The sequence below is a fragment of the Lampetra fluviatilis genome, chromosome 38, assembly GCF_964198595.1.
Source record: "Lampetra fluviatilis chromosome 38, kcLamFluv1.1, whole genome shotgun sequence".
In the NCBI taxonomy this organism is placed as follows: domain Eukaryota; kingdom Metazoa; phylum Chordata; class Hyperoartia; order Petromyzontiformes; family Petromyzontidae; genus Lampetra; species Lampetra fluviatilis.
Genome location: NC_136312.1, coordinates 7685111 through 7699954, shown reverse-complemented (window position 1 = coordinate 7699954; position 14844 = coordinate 7685111). Strand labels below are relative to the sequence as shown.

The 14844-nt window shown below is 43.5% G+C and overlaps 1 protein-coding gene across 1 annotated transcript in view; it reads left to right on the top strand.

Moving 5' to 3' along the window:
• The window catches only part of LOC144945689 (sushi, von Willebrand factor type A, EGF and pentraxin domain-containing protein 1-like), a 35766-nt gene extending 21132 nt beyond the window's left edge, over positions 1-14634 (top strand). The window contains exons 13-18 of the mRNA XM_078874257.1: positions 1108-1187; positions 4588-4761; positions 5793-5889; positions 8333-8412; positions 13927-14124; positions 14567-14634. Coding sequence (XP_078730383.1) covers positions 1108-1187; positions 4588-4761; positions 5793-5889; positions 8333-8412; positions 13927-14124; positions 14567-14634 — 697 coding nt within the window. The remainder of the gene's footprint in view (positions 1-1107; positions 1188-4587; positions 4762-5792; positions 5890-8332; positions 8413-13926; positions 14125-14566) is intronic.
• The last annotated feature ends 210 nt before the right edge of the window (positions 14635-14844 follow it).

Below are 14844 nucleotides of genomic sequence, written 5' to 3'. Positions count from 1 at the left end.
ATCAGGCAGTTGTTAGGATCTCTATTGATTTTGGTATAGCTGCCATCAATAATAAGTAGGTCCTGAATTTTGTTATTGTATGTGGTTTTGTCCATGATGACAGTGGCATTGCCCTTGTCGGCTGAGAGGATGACTATGTCATCTCTCTTTTTTAGTTGCGAAAGCTCAAGGCGCTCATCTTTGCTGATGTTGCTAGTCGGTGTCTTAGCGTTTTTGAGGAATGCAGCAATTTCTGATCTTGCCACGTCTGCAGGAATGTGTCCCAAACTCTTAAGGGCTACGTCGACCTGGGCAATGATATCATCAACTAGGATGTGTTTAGGGGTGACTGCGAAATTCAACCCTTTAGCTATAACCGATTTTAGGCTGTTGTAAATTGGGCTGTTGCTCTGATTGATAACAATCTTGTCGCCATCTAACTTTTTAATGTATGGATCTGGCTTCTTCTTGGAAAGGAGGTTGAACTTGGAAATCAGGTTATCCCTGCTTTTAGCTGACATTGAGGTGGCTGCAGAAGCTGTCATGTTATCTACATGATCCCAATCAAATGTAGACATTTTTTCAGTCAATGTTTAGTGTGATTTCAAGAGGGTCTTGTCTAAATTATCTAGTTCAAATCGGAGCAGTCTTATTCTCTCTGAGATCAGGGCTAGGCTGGTCCTGAACAAGATCCCTTTAGCATTAGGAGAAGTGACAGCAGCAGATGTGAGTGTAAATGCGATCGGTATTACTTTAGTGTCGCGGCATCTCTTCAGAAAAGTGAGCGATTCGATCATATGAACCTTCTTGTCTCGAAGTTTGTTGGAAGATCTAATATTTGTTTGGAAACCATCCCCCTGATATATATTTATTTATTTTAATATTTTTTTCTTTCTACGTGGCTTTACCGAAAGACCCAAAGAAGAAGACCTACCAGAGAATGGGTTGACGATGACGACATCATAAGAGATTGGTGCCAGAAAGATGTACACTACTTGAGCATATTGGCATAAGACAGAGGAAAGTGGAAACAAATGACAAAATGTGCAGTGGACACCTTTGGGCTATCTGACCATGGATTGCGATGATGATGATGCTAATGTGAAAATTATATTTTCATCCCAAAAGGTACACTATACCGGAAAAACACACAAGCCTGGAGTGCCAAGCAGATGGGACATGGTCTCACCAGACCCCGACATGTGAACGTAAGAACGACAAGAGAAATGTATTAATCATGACTACATTATTTAACGGTAACATCCGAGGGGTAATATTACCAACTAGCAAGAATCCGCGAAAATGTAGAGGCTCTGATGATTTCATAAACTGATTATTTCTCTCAGAAATATTGATTGATCATATGTAGGAATATAAATCTATAAATGAATAAATATATGAATGTCGTAAATAAAGGTATCAATATCATACCTGTCAACTCCTTATCAGTGCCTACCTTATTACAAAGCAATTCATACATTATTGGTCACCCCGTGCCCTTATAAATCTCAACGTTCATCCTACAATGGGGAACTTTGACCGGGTGTGTTGGTGGTTTCCACCGCGCACATTCTATGCATGAGGCCTTACATCATGCCCGACCAGAAACAATGTTTTTTTGTCAGCTCCCTCAAATGCAGGAGGCAGTGGCCATGCACCTCCCCTACCAACTTTTTACGTATGGAGGTTGGCACAACGAGACAGTAGGACTGTGTGCCGATCTCCCAACACATCAACAGCTCTTCATAATTTACGAATGTCGAAGCTGTTGGAGGCCTGTCCTGTCTTGGGCTGGATTTAGCTATGGCACGAATGGGGTCAAGCGTCTCATGTTCCCATTGTACGTGACGCCATTCATCTTGATCCAGTCCAAAATCACGATCGTCGAGGGATAGGCTCTGGTTTGCCTTCCTGAATGTGCACAGGTGCTGTGAGGCATGCCGCGCCAGGTGAGAGTGGTTTACATCTGGGTGAGCCCTTAGCATATGCACAAGTACCTGCATCAGGCAGACACGATAAAGCATCCACATTGGTGTGGCGCAACCCCTTCCACCTCATAGGATAATTCTTGCAGCCTATCAATCTACCTGGACATTTGACCAGAGGGTCGATCGATACGTAACGAGTATTGCAGTGCTGCGTGGTTGCAAATTTCATCAGTACAGATGCAGTGACTAACTCGGAGACGATAAGACTTGGAGGCACTTCTTTATGAACGAGCACCATTGGGATTAACACACTTAATATTTAGTCCGTCTATTATCGGTGACGCTACTTAGCCAGGACAATTGGTAGGCTGTCTGACTAGCAGTGCCCAGAGATGGTAGAGACAGAGATGACGACGAAAAGAATGGTGAAGACAACGAGAAGAATGGTGAAGAGGACGAGAAGAATGGCGAAGACGGACTTCAACAGCATGGCGGGTTCCCACTCCAACAACAGCCCCGAGGTCCCCCACAGTAGCCCCTCTTATACTATCAGTGTGGCCTCGCTCCGCCCCGGCCACGCCCCCTTTCTGGAACCTACTATCGGGTTCCTGGTGGGCCCCTTCCGTGACCCTTTTCACTAGATCCCCCTCTCGTGTATATCCTGGCCGGCTGATGTCAGGACTGCCGTATGCCGCATATCCCCTTTTCCGCCAGCAGCCAGCGCTATGCCACAATGGCCAGGAGCTCTCTCCTCGTTACGCAGCGGCATTGTTCGGCCAATGACAGGAGCCAGCTGCCATATGCTATCACCACCTCCCTGCCCGACTGCACCTGGGATAGGATGGCCCCAATCCCTACATCGCTCGCATCTGTATCCAGTGTGAAGGGCAATGAAAAATCTGTATATACCAATGGTGGCACCTCTGTAAGGAGTGTCTGCAGATTTTTAAAATCCCTGTTCTCTTTTGTACCACACTGGAATCTCTGCCCCTTAGCTGTGAAGTACCGTTGATGACTCTTGGACACCGTTGGTGAGGCACACGTATTTATTCCGTACAAGTAGTCACAACTGTGGACATACAATACTAGAGGGTGTATCGGCCCCCTCACCCGGCTAGCTGGGAATACACTGCTAGCTATCTCTGACCTACCTCCTAGTCCTCCACTAACGGGCTAAGGGAGGCTGTCTGGCCCGACACTGGTAAGTCGGGCTACGGTACCCGGAGTCCCAGAGCACTAGCTCTGGTTCTCGGGACCACGCCGCTGGCTCGGTCCTGCGCAGCCCTGACAAGGGCGGCGTCCCAGGGGAGTCCAGGGCTCTAGCTAGACGATCTTCGGTCTTCACTCGTTTAGCTTTAACATTCTGCCCCGAGCCCTCTGACACATCCCCCTTTATACTCCACCCCCGCTGAGGGGTGGGGCCCCGGGCTGCCTGGTGCGGACGTCGTTGAGAGCACCCCCCCCGTGCACTCACGTAGCCCCGCCCACTGTGTTTGTTTCCCATAAGCTGCCATGCATAGCGGCTCTCTCTCTAACACCCCTACAGCTGTAAGTGCGTGTAGGGGTTTCGCGATGGCTGCAAAATCCTGCACGAATCTGCAGTAATATGAAACAAAACCTATAAATCTTCTAACATCTACCACGGATACAGTTGTGGGCCATTCCTTAACACACCACATCTTTTCTGGATCAGTAGCTTCCCCCTTGCACTATGTGCCCTAAATATCTGACGGAGGGCCGTGTGAGGTGGAATTTAGAAGGCTTAAGTTTTAAATGTGCTTCCCTGATACGTGAGAAAACCGTCCTCCGGACACAATTACGTCGTCCAAATATATCAGGCAAATGTCCCACTGGAGAGCTGTCAGTACCAGCTCCATGAGCCGTTGGAATGTGGCTAGGGCCGTTTGTAATCCCATTGGAAGACAGTTAAAATGAAATAACCCCTGCGGTGTCCTAAAGGCAGTTTTGTGTTTTGAATCCCCATCCAGCGGTAGCTGCCAAAATCCCGATGATAGGTCCAAAGTAAAAACGTATTTGGCTCCCGCTAAGGCATCTAAGGAATCGTCAATCTGCGGTAGCGGATAATCATCCACCATTGTCATCTTATTTAGTCGACAGAAGTCTACGTAAAACCACAATGAATCGTCTAGCTTATTCACCAGGACGATAGGGTCCCCCCATGAGCTCGTGGATGGCGAGATAATATCGGCTTTTAACATCTCATCGATCGCGTTTTGTACGTGAGCTTTATCGACCGGCCCCGCGCGTTTCCTGTCTCTATGTGATGTGACATTAAATGTGCCACCTAAATTGTACGGTCCCTTTCTATAAATGTCCTCAATGTCTTGTAACAATGCCCAATAAAAATTGTGGGCAGAGGAGAAATGCTCACAACAATGAGCGGAGTACTGGGAGGCTAAAATGCAGCAAGTTGGCACTTCACATTGCCTCAAAGTGCAACTTGCCTGGGACAGGCGCCGTGGTGACATCACCAGCACTTATTGGCGAATGGCGGCTGTTGTTGTTAAAGACTGGTGGGGGAATGTCAAGCAAAAGGTGGTGTATAAGTTGGAAAGTGTGTCGTGATTGTTTTTAACATACTTCATTGTGAAATACAAGCGGTCACCTCTTTGAAAGACTAGACACTGCTCTTTAAATGTATTCTGTCTCCATTCCACAGCAATTACGTGTGATTCACCCACTGAAGGTCCACATCTTATAAGCAGTTCCCCATCCAGGCTGGAATTTGGCAGTGCGATTACATACACTTGTGAAAAGGAAATGACACTAAACGGGCCCTCAACGCGAACCTGTCAGGCCGATGGAACCTGGTCAGGCAAGGACCCAGTGTGCGGTAAGGATGATTTAACCTCTGTGAACTTTCACTTTTCCTTTTAATTTGAGATAAAAATGTACACCACATGTATAGCAGGCGGCATAGGCTCTGAGGCTACGTTGTGGGAATGTGAAGGCCATGTAGCAAGTTCAGTCGCTCTACCATATTTAAATGCTCCATCATCTATGCACCTTCAACCTACACTGAACAGCGTGGTGAAGTTCAGTCAAATAACCTCCATGACCTGCATGATGTAGAGAGGTACTCATCCAGCAGTAGATTGCATACCAACCTTGTTAAAGACCAATTCAGACCTTATTGGTCACCCCGTGCCCTTATAAATGTCAACGTTCATCCGACAAAGTCCCATCACAAGGGAGAAACGCAAATAGACAAAAAATTGCCCGTATTGAAACAGCTGTACGCCGTATGGACCTGACAACTCAATTTCCCTGTACAAGAATACGGGTAAACCGTATGGGTCGACAGGTATGAGATTGACAAAAGGGCTATGTATGAGTCTACACATCATAAGATTTGATGGAGAGGTCAAAGCAAAGAATATAGTTTTTTTTATCATACCTTGCATCGATTTTGTTTTTAAGTTATCCTGAGTCGTACTTGGTTGGGTAAACACGCACGTTATAAAATATTAACAGTTGTGAAAACCTTGCCTTAAAATACCACAACAAATATTGGTGACAACTGCAAATTGACAATTATTTAGAACAATGTAGGTTAACAATTTTGTCAAAATTACATTAATTAAAAAAACATGTCTTTTTTACAGTGCACAGTTTTAAACAAAGTCACAACTTTTCGATTTAGTCACGAAAGCTTTAAATCGAAAGTCTTCTACGTGACTTTACCGAAAGAACCAAGAAGGAAAAGTCACAACTTTTTGAAATGTTAAACATTTGTAATTGCAAGACTCATTCACAATACATTTACTAATATTGAATTGGATATTGTATATGAGGTTATTACATGACATAAATCGCTATTGTATGAGACTGTCATGTACCATTGTATTCTGCTATCCTCTGCAGTCTTTAATTGCCCACCTCCATCCGAACCATGGCAAGGACGCTGGATTGGGAATGACTATTCCTTGGGGAGCTCCATCACATTAAAATGCAACAAAGGGTAATGTATATTATAATTTATAGTTTTGTACATTTGGTATTTGGGCCGTTGTTCGTGCAAAGATACCACAAAGTCACTATGTCACAGACACAGTTTTCAATAGTTTCACTTTAAGGGCCATGTTGCTCTATAGAATCCCAGTTTAGAAGTTAGTGGCTATTTTTTTTTTTATTTGGCAAATATAGACCATGAAGCCGGCACACAATGGCTACTTGTTTCATTTAATGTCAGGGAATGTGTAATGCACACTGAAGCAGATGGTGTGTGTTTTTGGTTCACACACCCGCAGTAATAACCAGGGCGACCGACTAGAATTGAACCACAAACCTCTGAAACAAGTAGCAGACGTGCTACCACTCGGCCATGTGACCTTTTCAAACGATCGATTGCCATCGTGGTGCTTGGCACAATACACATTTGCAAGGGATTGTTTTACATTACAGTAATTAGGTTTGCTATATATCACGTAAATTACTTGTTCAAAAAGCACCCGGAAGCCTGCCACATGCGACCTCCCAATCGACTAACTGCGGCGAACCCTGTAAATGTTACGGGATGGACAGAGGGATTTAATAAATTGCCCCATCATTTCAACTGATGCACCAGGTGTGCTTATACCAAGCTTTAAAAAAAATGTCACGCCTCATAACTCAAATGGGGAAAAAAATGTTGGTGCAGGAATCAAATTGTTGGCCCCTTATCAACGTGCATCAATGCGATGTATCGATTCACCAGAGGTCACATTTTATGGCCCTTACTCTTAAGTAAGAGAGTCCTGTTGAAGTGGTCTATGATACCAGCTCACTCTGAATGTGCCACATCTCATCAGATGTCAGGAGCTAAACAGGTTGAGTTTGGATAGTGCTGAAAATACAGTGCCTCATCAAATACAGTGATTCAGTGTCATGCCTTTCAAATCTGGCCTAAATAAGTGGAATATCCGTTATTGGAGATTCCTGATGCCACATTATTTGTTCATTTTACAACCTCTCATCTATCACAGTGGCTGGCTTGATGTTTGGTAGGTGTTTTGTGAAGGTTAATAATTTACTCTTGGTTTTCGCCAGTTTATTGGTCCACTGCTGTTCTTGCACTACACTCTCCATCTTGGTGCCCTCATCTGGAAGTAAGGCTTCTAGTATTATGCTGCTGATATTGATCTTTAGTTCAGTATCTCTGACATCTAGGTCTCACTGCGACTGTTGTCTTGTCACCAACTAAAGCTCAACATGGATTGCCATAAAGTGATTGTATTTCCCACCTCCTCCACACCCACGCTTTGTGTTTTTACCTGTCAATCTTCAACGGCATTGTTAAATCTCTTCCTTGGATCCTTTACCCTAATGTCTTGCTCAACTCTGACCTCTTATTTGCACTTCGCATACACCGCACTGTCATATCACGCCTACCCATTCTCCAGAACAATAACATTTCGCATTGTGTTATAAGCTTCACTGCTGTTGCACTCACATACGCCCTTGTCAGCTCATGCATTGAATACTGCAGTCACCTGTCCAGCCTTCCATTATCCAACCTTTTACCATTTCAATCCATCTAGCACTCCGCATCCAGGATTGTTCACCAATTCCCCCACTTGTCGCTCCCACCTTCCCCGTCATTGTTGGCTCTTCCTGGCTACCCATGCCATTCTGCTATTCCATCAAACTACATCCAGAGTTGTGTATTCAGATGCGCTTCCGTGGCCATCTGGAAATTTGTTCCTTCCGATATTAGGAAGCCACTGGATCTATGCACTTTAAATATGGATTGAAAACTTTTTTTTTTACAACTGTTTGTGTTTTAGTTTGTTGTCCTTCCCCCCGCACCTCTGCGTAGCACGGTTGGCTAAGTACGATGCGAAAGAAGCTCAACATAAATACATGAATTCCATACCTGTCAACCCATATGGTGTACCCGTATTATTATACAGGTCCAATACGGGCAAAATACAGTAATTGTCTATTTGTTTGCGTTTCTCTCTTGTGATGGGACTTTGTAGGATGAACGTTGAGATTTATAAGGGCACGGGGTGACAAATAAGGTCTGAATTGGTCTGTAATAAGGTAGGCACTGATAAGGAGTTGACAGATATGGCGTTCTCAATATCGCTACTCGACCCGTGGAAATCCCTACCCCCACCCTCTGCCTCGCCACCGCCCAGCATTTAAATCCCTCCGTGAAATCCAGGTCTTCCACCCCGCCTGGTCTTCCTTGCACCTCCTTAATTCATTTTGTTCCCACCGTCCCGAACCCTGCATTGTCTTCTCTCCGCACCAGACTTTCTCCTTCGTATTTGTACGTATGTACGTTGAACTTGTTTCCCACCGTACGTAGCCAAATGTGCTAATCGAGGAATCTCTAAGGAAGTTGAACGTCCTGCATCCTGTCCTCTTGTGTATGTAAAGTATGATGCTGATGGCGAATCTTCTGCTTTTTCACCCAGTTACATGGTGGCAGGTTCTGATAAACAGACCTGTCACGAAGATCAAACGTGGTACCCTTCACAGTCCCCTACATGTCAGCGTAAGTTACCACCCTTGTATCATGTAAAGAGCAGTTTTATAAGGAACTTAAGTGATAATTGTTTACACTCTTGCCAAATGTTGATGTAGTCATAGGGCTTATATCATTATCTAAATATTTTGAGTTAAGATCCCAGTGTGGCTCTGACTTCCTGGATCTCGTCCGGCCGGCACTTGACGTAGTCTCCGTCCTCCCTGGCTCCTCCCCCCCTCTTACCCTATATACTCGCTTGTCACAAATAGCTCTCTCTACTCACTACAGTAATTTTGTTGTGGCAGTTCCACCTGATGACGGAAGCTTGTGTTGCCTCCGAAACGTCGTGATTTAATTTAGTTGTTTTCATTGTTAGTTTATTAAAATTTTTACCTACGTGACTTTACCGAAGGAACCAAATAATACCAATGATTAATGTTGCAGCTCACCGGGAAGCTGAAGAACAATTTTCATCAGATAGGACGTTTTGCTTGAGAAATGTTAAGCATCCTCAGCACGCGATGGAGGCATCCAGGGAGTCAGAGTTGCACCATATACAGTGGAATCTCGGTATACGTCGTTAATTCGTTCCAGAAGGTAGGACTTATACCGAAAATGACGTATACCAAACGAATTTTTCCCATAAGAAATAAAGGGAAAGGAAATAATGCGTTCCAGAGGAAAATACATTTTATTTTATATGGCATATTATACATTAATGGGGTTGTATAAAATAATTTAGACACTAATTACTAAAATGCATACAGAAGCCACGTGACCGCGCTGCTGCCAGCTGCGCTGGTCACGTGGCGTGCCTCAATCCCGCACGTCGTGCGCGCCTCGACCCGGGGCTCCACCCTCCATGGGGGCAGCCCCCGACGTCCCCCGCCCCTCTCCCCCAAGTCCCCCGCCCCTCTCCACCACGCCACCCCGCCCCTCTCGCTTTGTTTCAGTCGTGAACGGGGTATATGCGGGTTCTGTACGCGGTGACTCATCCAGACCCATACAAGTTCTAGCAAACGCGTCGGATCCCAAGACAGTTTTTCTCTCGACAAAACACGACGTATACCAAATTGGACGTATTCCGAAGCGGTCGTACACCGAGGTTCCACTGTATTTGCATGCCTAACCCACCCAACATGCGATTATGAATACTGATATCGGCTGCAAAAGTATAAATGTTTTTGAATATAGAAATGATTCTTAAATGGTGCCCCGAGTGCCACGAGAGCCATTTTGGAATTGACCCTGTGAGACCTAAAAGTCTATTGTAGGGCAAGGAGTCGTTGTGCTAATCACGTTATTTATATAATATGGGGTATGGTGTAGTTGCTCCAGACAAGCCAGACCCTATATGTCACATTGTTATGGCATTACTCATTCACAGGCTGATCGTACAATATAAATAAATAAATAAAAAAGCAGGTCTACTTTATAAGTATTGTTCATAATCAACGATTTTTGGGTTTAGATCGCGTTATTTATAAATGTGTCGTAACCCTCCACCACCCGACACGGCCAATCAGTAAAAAAAGTGTCACGTTGACAAAAGACAAATAGTTCACTGCTTTAGCCCACCGGTGTGTTGAAGCGTGAAACCACAACATTTACAATTTGAGTACGACGTTTCGCTGGTAATTGCATCCAGCATCATCGGGCAATTCGCCAGAATGGTGAGGCTCTGCTGTGTCTCCCGTTCTTATATAGAGCAGCAGCAGGGTGACGTCATCATTAACTCATTAACTCATCAGGTGCAAAGATTTGAGGGGGGGGGGTTATTGTAATTATATACTTGATTAGTAATAAGGCTATTGTTACGATGCGAGTTGTAGATTAGTAATCATTTGGAATGTGTTCTATTGTGATTATGCTACATTAATAATCAGTTAGTGCTTGTTTCCCTTATAAGGAATTGTAATGCATCTTATTTAATAATACGCTTCCAGGCCGCACTAAGCCTGTAGCTGTCTGAGCGATTAAAGTTATTTCTGTTTCTCTCAATCTCAATGGATTCTCTAATTAGTCTTTGCCAGTAGTAACTAGTTTTACACAACACTTCAACGTTGTCAAAATCAATTGAGTGTCCCTGTTGGCAAGCATGTTCTGCCACTGCCGACAGTTGTGTTTGCGATAGTTTAATATTTCTCTGGTGTTCTTTTAGTCTTACACTAACGTTACGCCCTGTCTGTCCAATATAGCATCTGCCACATACACAATTAATCCGATATACACCTTCTGTTGATAATTTAGGTAATTCGTCTTTAGTGCACGTTACTAGTTGTTGAATTTTGTGTACTGTACCAAATCTTACTGTAATGTTTTGCTTTTGCAAAACACGGGCTAATTTGTCAGTTACTCCTGAGATAAATGGTATTTTTATTGTTTTAATAATCTGATCGCTTTCAGCAGTGTTGCTTTGCGATCGTGATTTGGCATTTAGTGCTCTGTTAACTTGAGCATTATTGTAGCCATTCTGTCTTAGTGCTTCTTTAACATGTTTAATCTCTCTCACTAGACTTTCATCATCTGACACTGTTTTAGCCCGATGTATGAGCGTCTTGATTAGAGAGGATTTCTGAGCTGGGTGATGATGCGATTTCGCATTCAGATAGGCATCAGTATGCGTTTGCTTTCTGTAAACGCTGTGTGTTATTTTACCATTTAGGCCATGCCCAAGTAAAATATCCAGGAACGGGAGTGTGTTATTCACCTCCATTTCCATGGTGAACTGAATGGCCGGGTTTTGTGCATTGAGATGATTTAGAAAATCGTTAAGTGTATCTTTACCATGTGGCCAGACAACCAAAGTGTCATCCACATATCTAAACCAAAAGGATGGTTTTAATGTGCTCGAGGCAAGTGCTCTGGTTTCAAAGTTTTCCATGTACAAATTTGCTATAGCAGGAGATAAAGGAGAGCCCATTGCTGCTCCCTCCCTTTGTTTAAAGAATTCACCTCTCCATAAGAAGTAAGTGTTATTTAAACAATGTTCAGCGAGTTTCGGAATATCTTTTGGTAAATCTGTATTCTTTACCAGTGTATCAAGTAATTTAAGCGACTCGCTCACTGGAACCTTAGTGAATAGCGAAATCACATCAAAACTCACCAAAATATCATTAGGGTTAAGTTTAATATCTTTGATCATATTCACAAGATGTTCTGAATTTCTTATGAATGATGATGTCCTACCGATGTAGGGCTGTATTTGTTTAGTTACATATTTTGCTAATTTATTCTTTAAACAAAGGGAGGGAGCAGCAATGGGCTCTCCTTTATCTCCTGCTATAGCAAATTTGTACATGGAAAACTTTGAAACCAGAGCACTTGCCTCGAGCACATTAAAACCATCCTTTTGGTTTAGATATGTGGATGACACTTTGGTTGTCTGGCCACATGGTAAAGATACACTTAACGATTTTCTAAATCATCTCAATGCACAAAACCCGGCCATTCAGTTCACCATGGAAATGGAGGTGAATAACACACTCCCGTTCCTGGATATTTTACTTGGGCATGGCCTAAATGGTAAAATAACACACAGCGTTTACAGAAAGCAAACGCATACTGATGCCTATCTGAATGCGAAATCGCATCATCACCCAGCTCAGAAATCCTCTCTAATCAAGACGCTCATACATCGGGCTAAAACAGTGTCAGATGATGAAAGTCTAGTGAGAGAGATTAAACATGTTAAAGAAGCACTAAGACAGAATGGCTACAATAATGCTCAAGTTAACAGAGCACTAAATGCCAAATCACGATCGCAAAGCAACACTGCTGAAAGCGATCAGATTATTAAAACAATAAAAATACCATTTATCTCAGGAGTAACTGACAAATTAGCCCGTGTTTTGCAAAAGCAAAACATTACAGTAAGATTTGGTACAGTACACAAAATTCAACAACTAGTAACGTGCACTAAAGACGAATTACCTAAATTATCAACAGAAGGTGTATATCGGATTAATTGTGTATGTGGCAGATGCTATATTGGACAGACAGGGCGTAACGTTAGTGTAAGACTAAAAGAACACCAGAGAAATATTAAACTATCGCAAACACAACTGTCGGCAGTGGCAGAACATGCTTGCCAACAGGGACACTCAATTGATTTTGACAACGTTGAAGTGTTGTGTAAAACTAGTTACTACTGGCAAAGACTAATTAGAGAATCCATTGAGATTGAGAGAAACAGAAATAACTTTAATCGCTCAGACAGCTACAGGCTTAGTGCGGCCTGGAAGCGTATTATTAAATAAGATGCATTACAATTCCTTATAAGGGAAACAAGCACTAACTGATTATTAATGTAGCATAATCACAATAGAACACATTCCAAATGATTACTAATCTACAACTCGCATCGTAACAATAGCCTTATTACTAATCAAGTATATAATTACAATAACCCCCCCCCTCAAATCTTTGCACCTGATGAGTTAATGAGTTAATGATGACGTCACCCTGCTGCTGCTCTATATAAGAACGGGAGACACAGCAGAGCCTCACCATTCTGGCGAATTGCCCGATGATGCTGGATGCAATTACCAGCGAAACGTCGTACTCAAATTGTAAATGTTGTGGTTTCACGCTTCAACACACCGGTGGGCTAAAGCAGTGAACTATTTGTCTTTTGTCAACGTGACACTTTTTTTTACTGATTGGCCGTGTCGGGTGGTGGAGGGTTACGACACATTTATAAATAACGCGATCTAAACCCAAAAATCGTTGATTATGAACAATATTGGTCGCGAAAGCCTACGTGTTAAACTTTATAAGTATTGATGAACTATATTCTATATATTAAAAAGAGTCGATAAAGGTGCTTCAACTAAACGTTAGGCACATTGTGGGGTCCTATTTGCAGTGTATATGTACTAATCATGACTTACGTGTATATACAGTGTACATATAATCATATAGATTTTGACAGACTTGAGAATCGTCCTGTCAACGAGCACTTGTGAAGGCCGGCACGGCGCATGAGGGGGTGGGTGGCCAACAAACGCTACGCCTATTTATTGAAGACCTATTGTTCTGGTGAAAGTATCCACAGATACTCTTAACTATTGCAGGCCACCCAATCATATTTATCCAAGATACTAGACTTCTGGAGATCTGAATGGCTCAAATCTTGATCTTGTCCACGTTAAACCTGAGTGGCATGATAATTGCTCCCCCAAGTGATATCTCCAGATGTGTGCAATTTCACACGTAAGATACGTGTGTTGGGTATTGCGATGCATACAAATGCTAAAATTGGTGCATTCAGTGGAGATGTCTGCATGTGTGTGGGAATGATTTTGAAGCTGTGGGAATCGGTGGTGATGGGGGCCCATCGTGTCATGTAGCCAAGGAAGACAGTGAAGGCTGTTCATGGGGCACAGTATATATGTGTTGCTCACCTTTCAAGGAATTGTGCGGGCAACTGCTCCATGGGTGTCCGTGTCTTACAGAGCAAAATGTCACTAACATTCCTGTTAATTAATAAATTGTTTATCTTCCAATTTGATTTTTTTACAAATTTGCTTTCCTCAACAGGTACTTGTGATCAACCAATAGATCCCTTTGGACGTCTTTCAGACCAGCACAAAAGCAAAAATGTTTTCACACAGGGAGATATTGTGAGGGTCACATGCTCAAATCGACAGCCATATGAAGGCTACAATCTACAATGCTACGATGGACAATGGGCCCCACCCGGCTCCCTCGGGGCTTTTAGATGGAACACATGTGGTGGTAAATCATATACATTCAATTTCACACACTTTACGTTTGGGAGAGACAATTTAATTTGACTACACTGGCACTTCAAATATTTATTACGTGTGGCGCCTTACATGCAAAAATTAGTGAATGAGGTATACGCATTTTTCAGAAGCCATTGTAAAAACAAATTCGCAAGAAAATGAAAGTGAGGGCTACAAGGCATGTGCCATAATCCAGTTAACATGGTCACAGTATTATTCACCGAATGTTTTTTCATATAATGATGAACTCTCTGTGGAAAATTTGCCGCTTTCCACGCTAAGCAATTCATGAAGGGACCATTCCACAATTGAACCTTAGGGTGGGAAACAGGGGTCCCGAATAAACGGAAGTCCAAATCGTAATAAATACAAAAAAAATTTGGCGACTCCGTCCCACCACGCACATTAACGCCGCGACCCACCTGGCGCAGATCATTCTGTTGTCGTGTCGTCCAAGCACAGCAACGAGGACGAATGCGCAGAAGAAAAAAAACATTGATTCGCGCATCATGTAGAGCTCGTCGAGTGGAATAGATTGCCGTATCGTTCGCCTTCAACAGACATAAAATTACGTCGCAACGCAGTTTATGCGAGAGCCGGGGGCTTATGAGACCCCGGGGGCTTATGGGACCCCGGGGGCTTACGGGACCCCGGGGGCTTACGGGACCCCGGGGGCTTACGGGACCCCGGGGGCTTACGGGACCCCGGG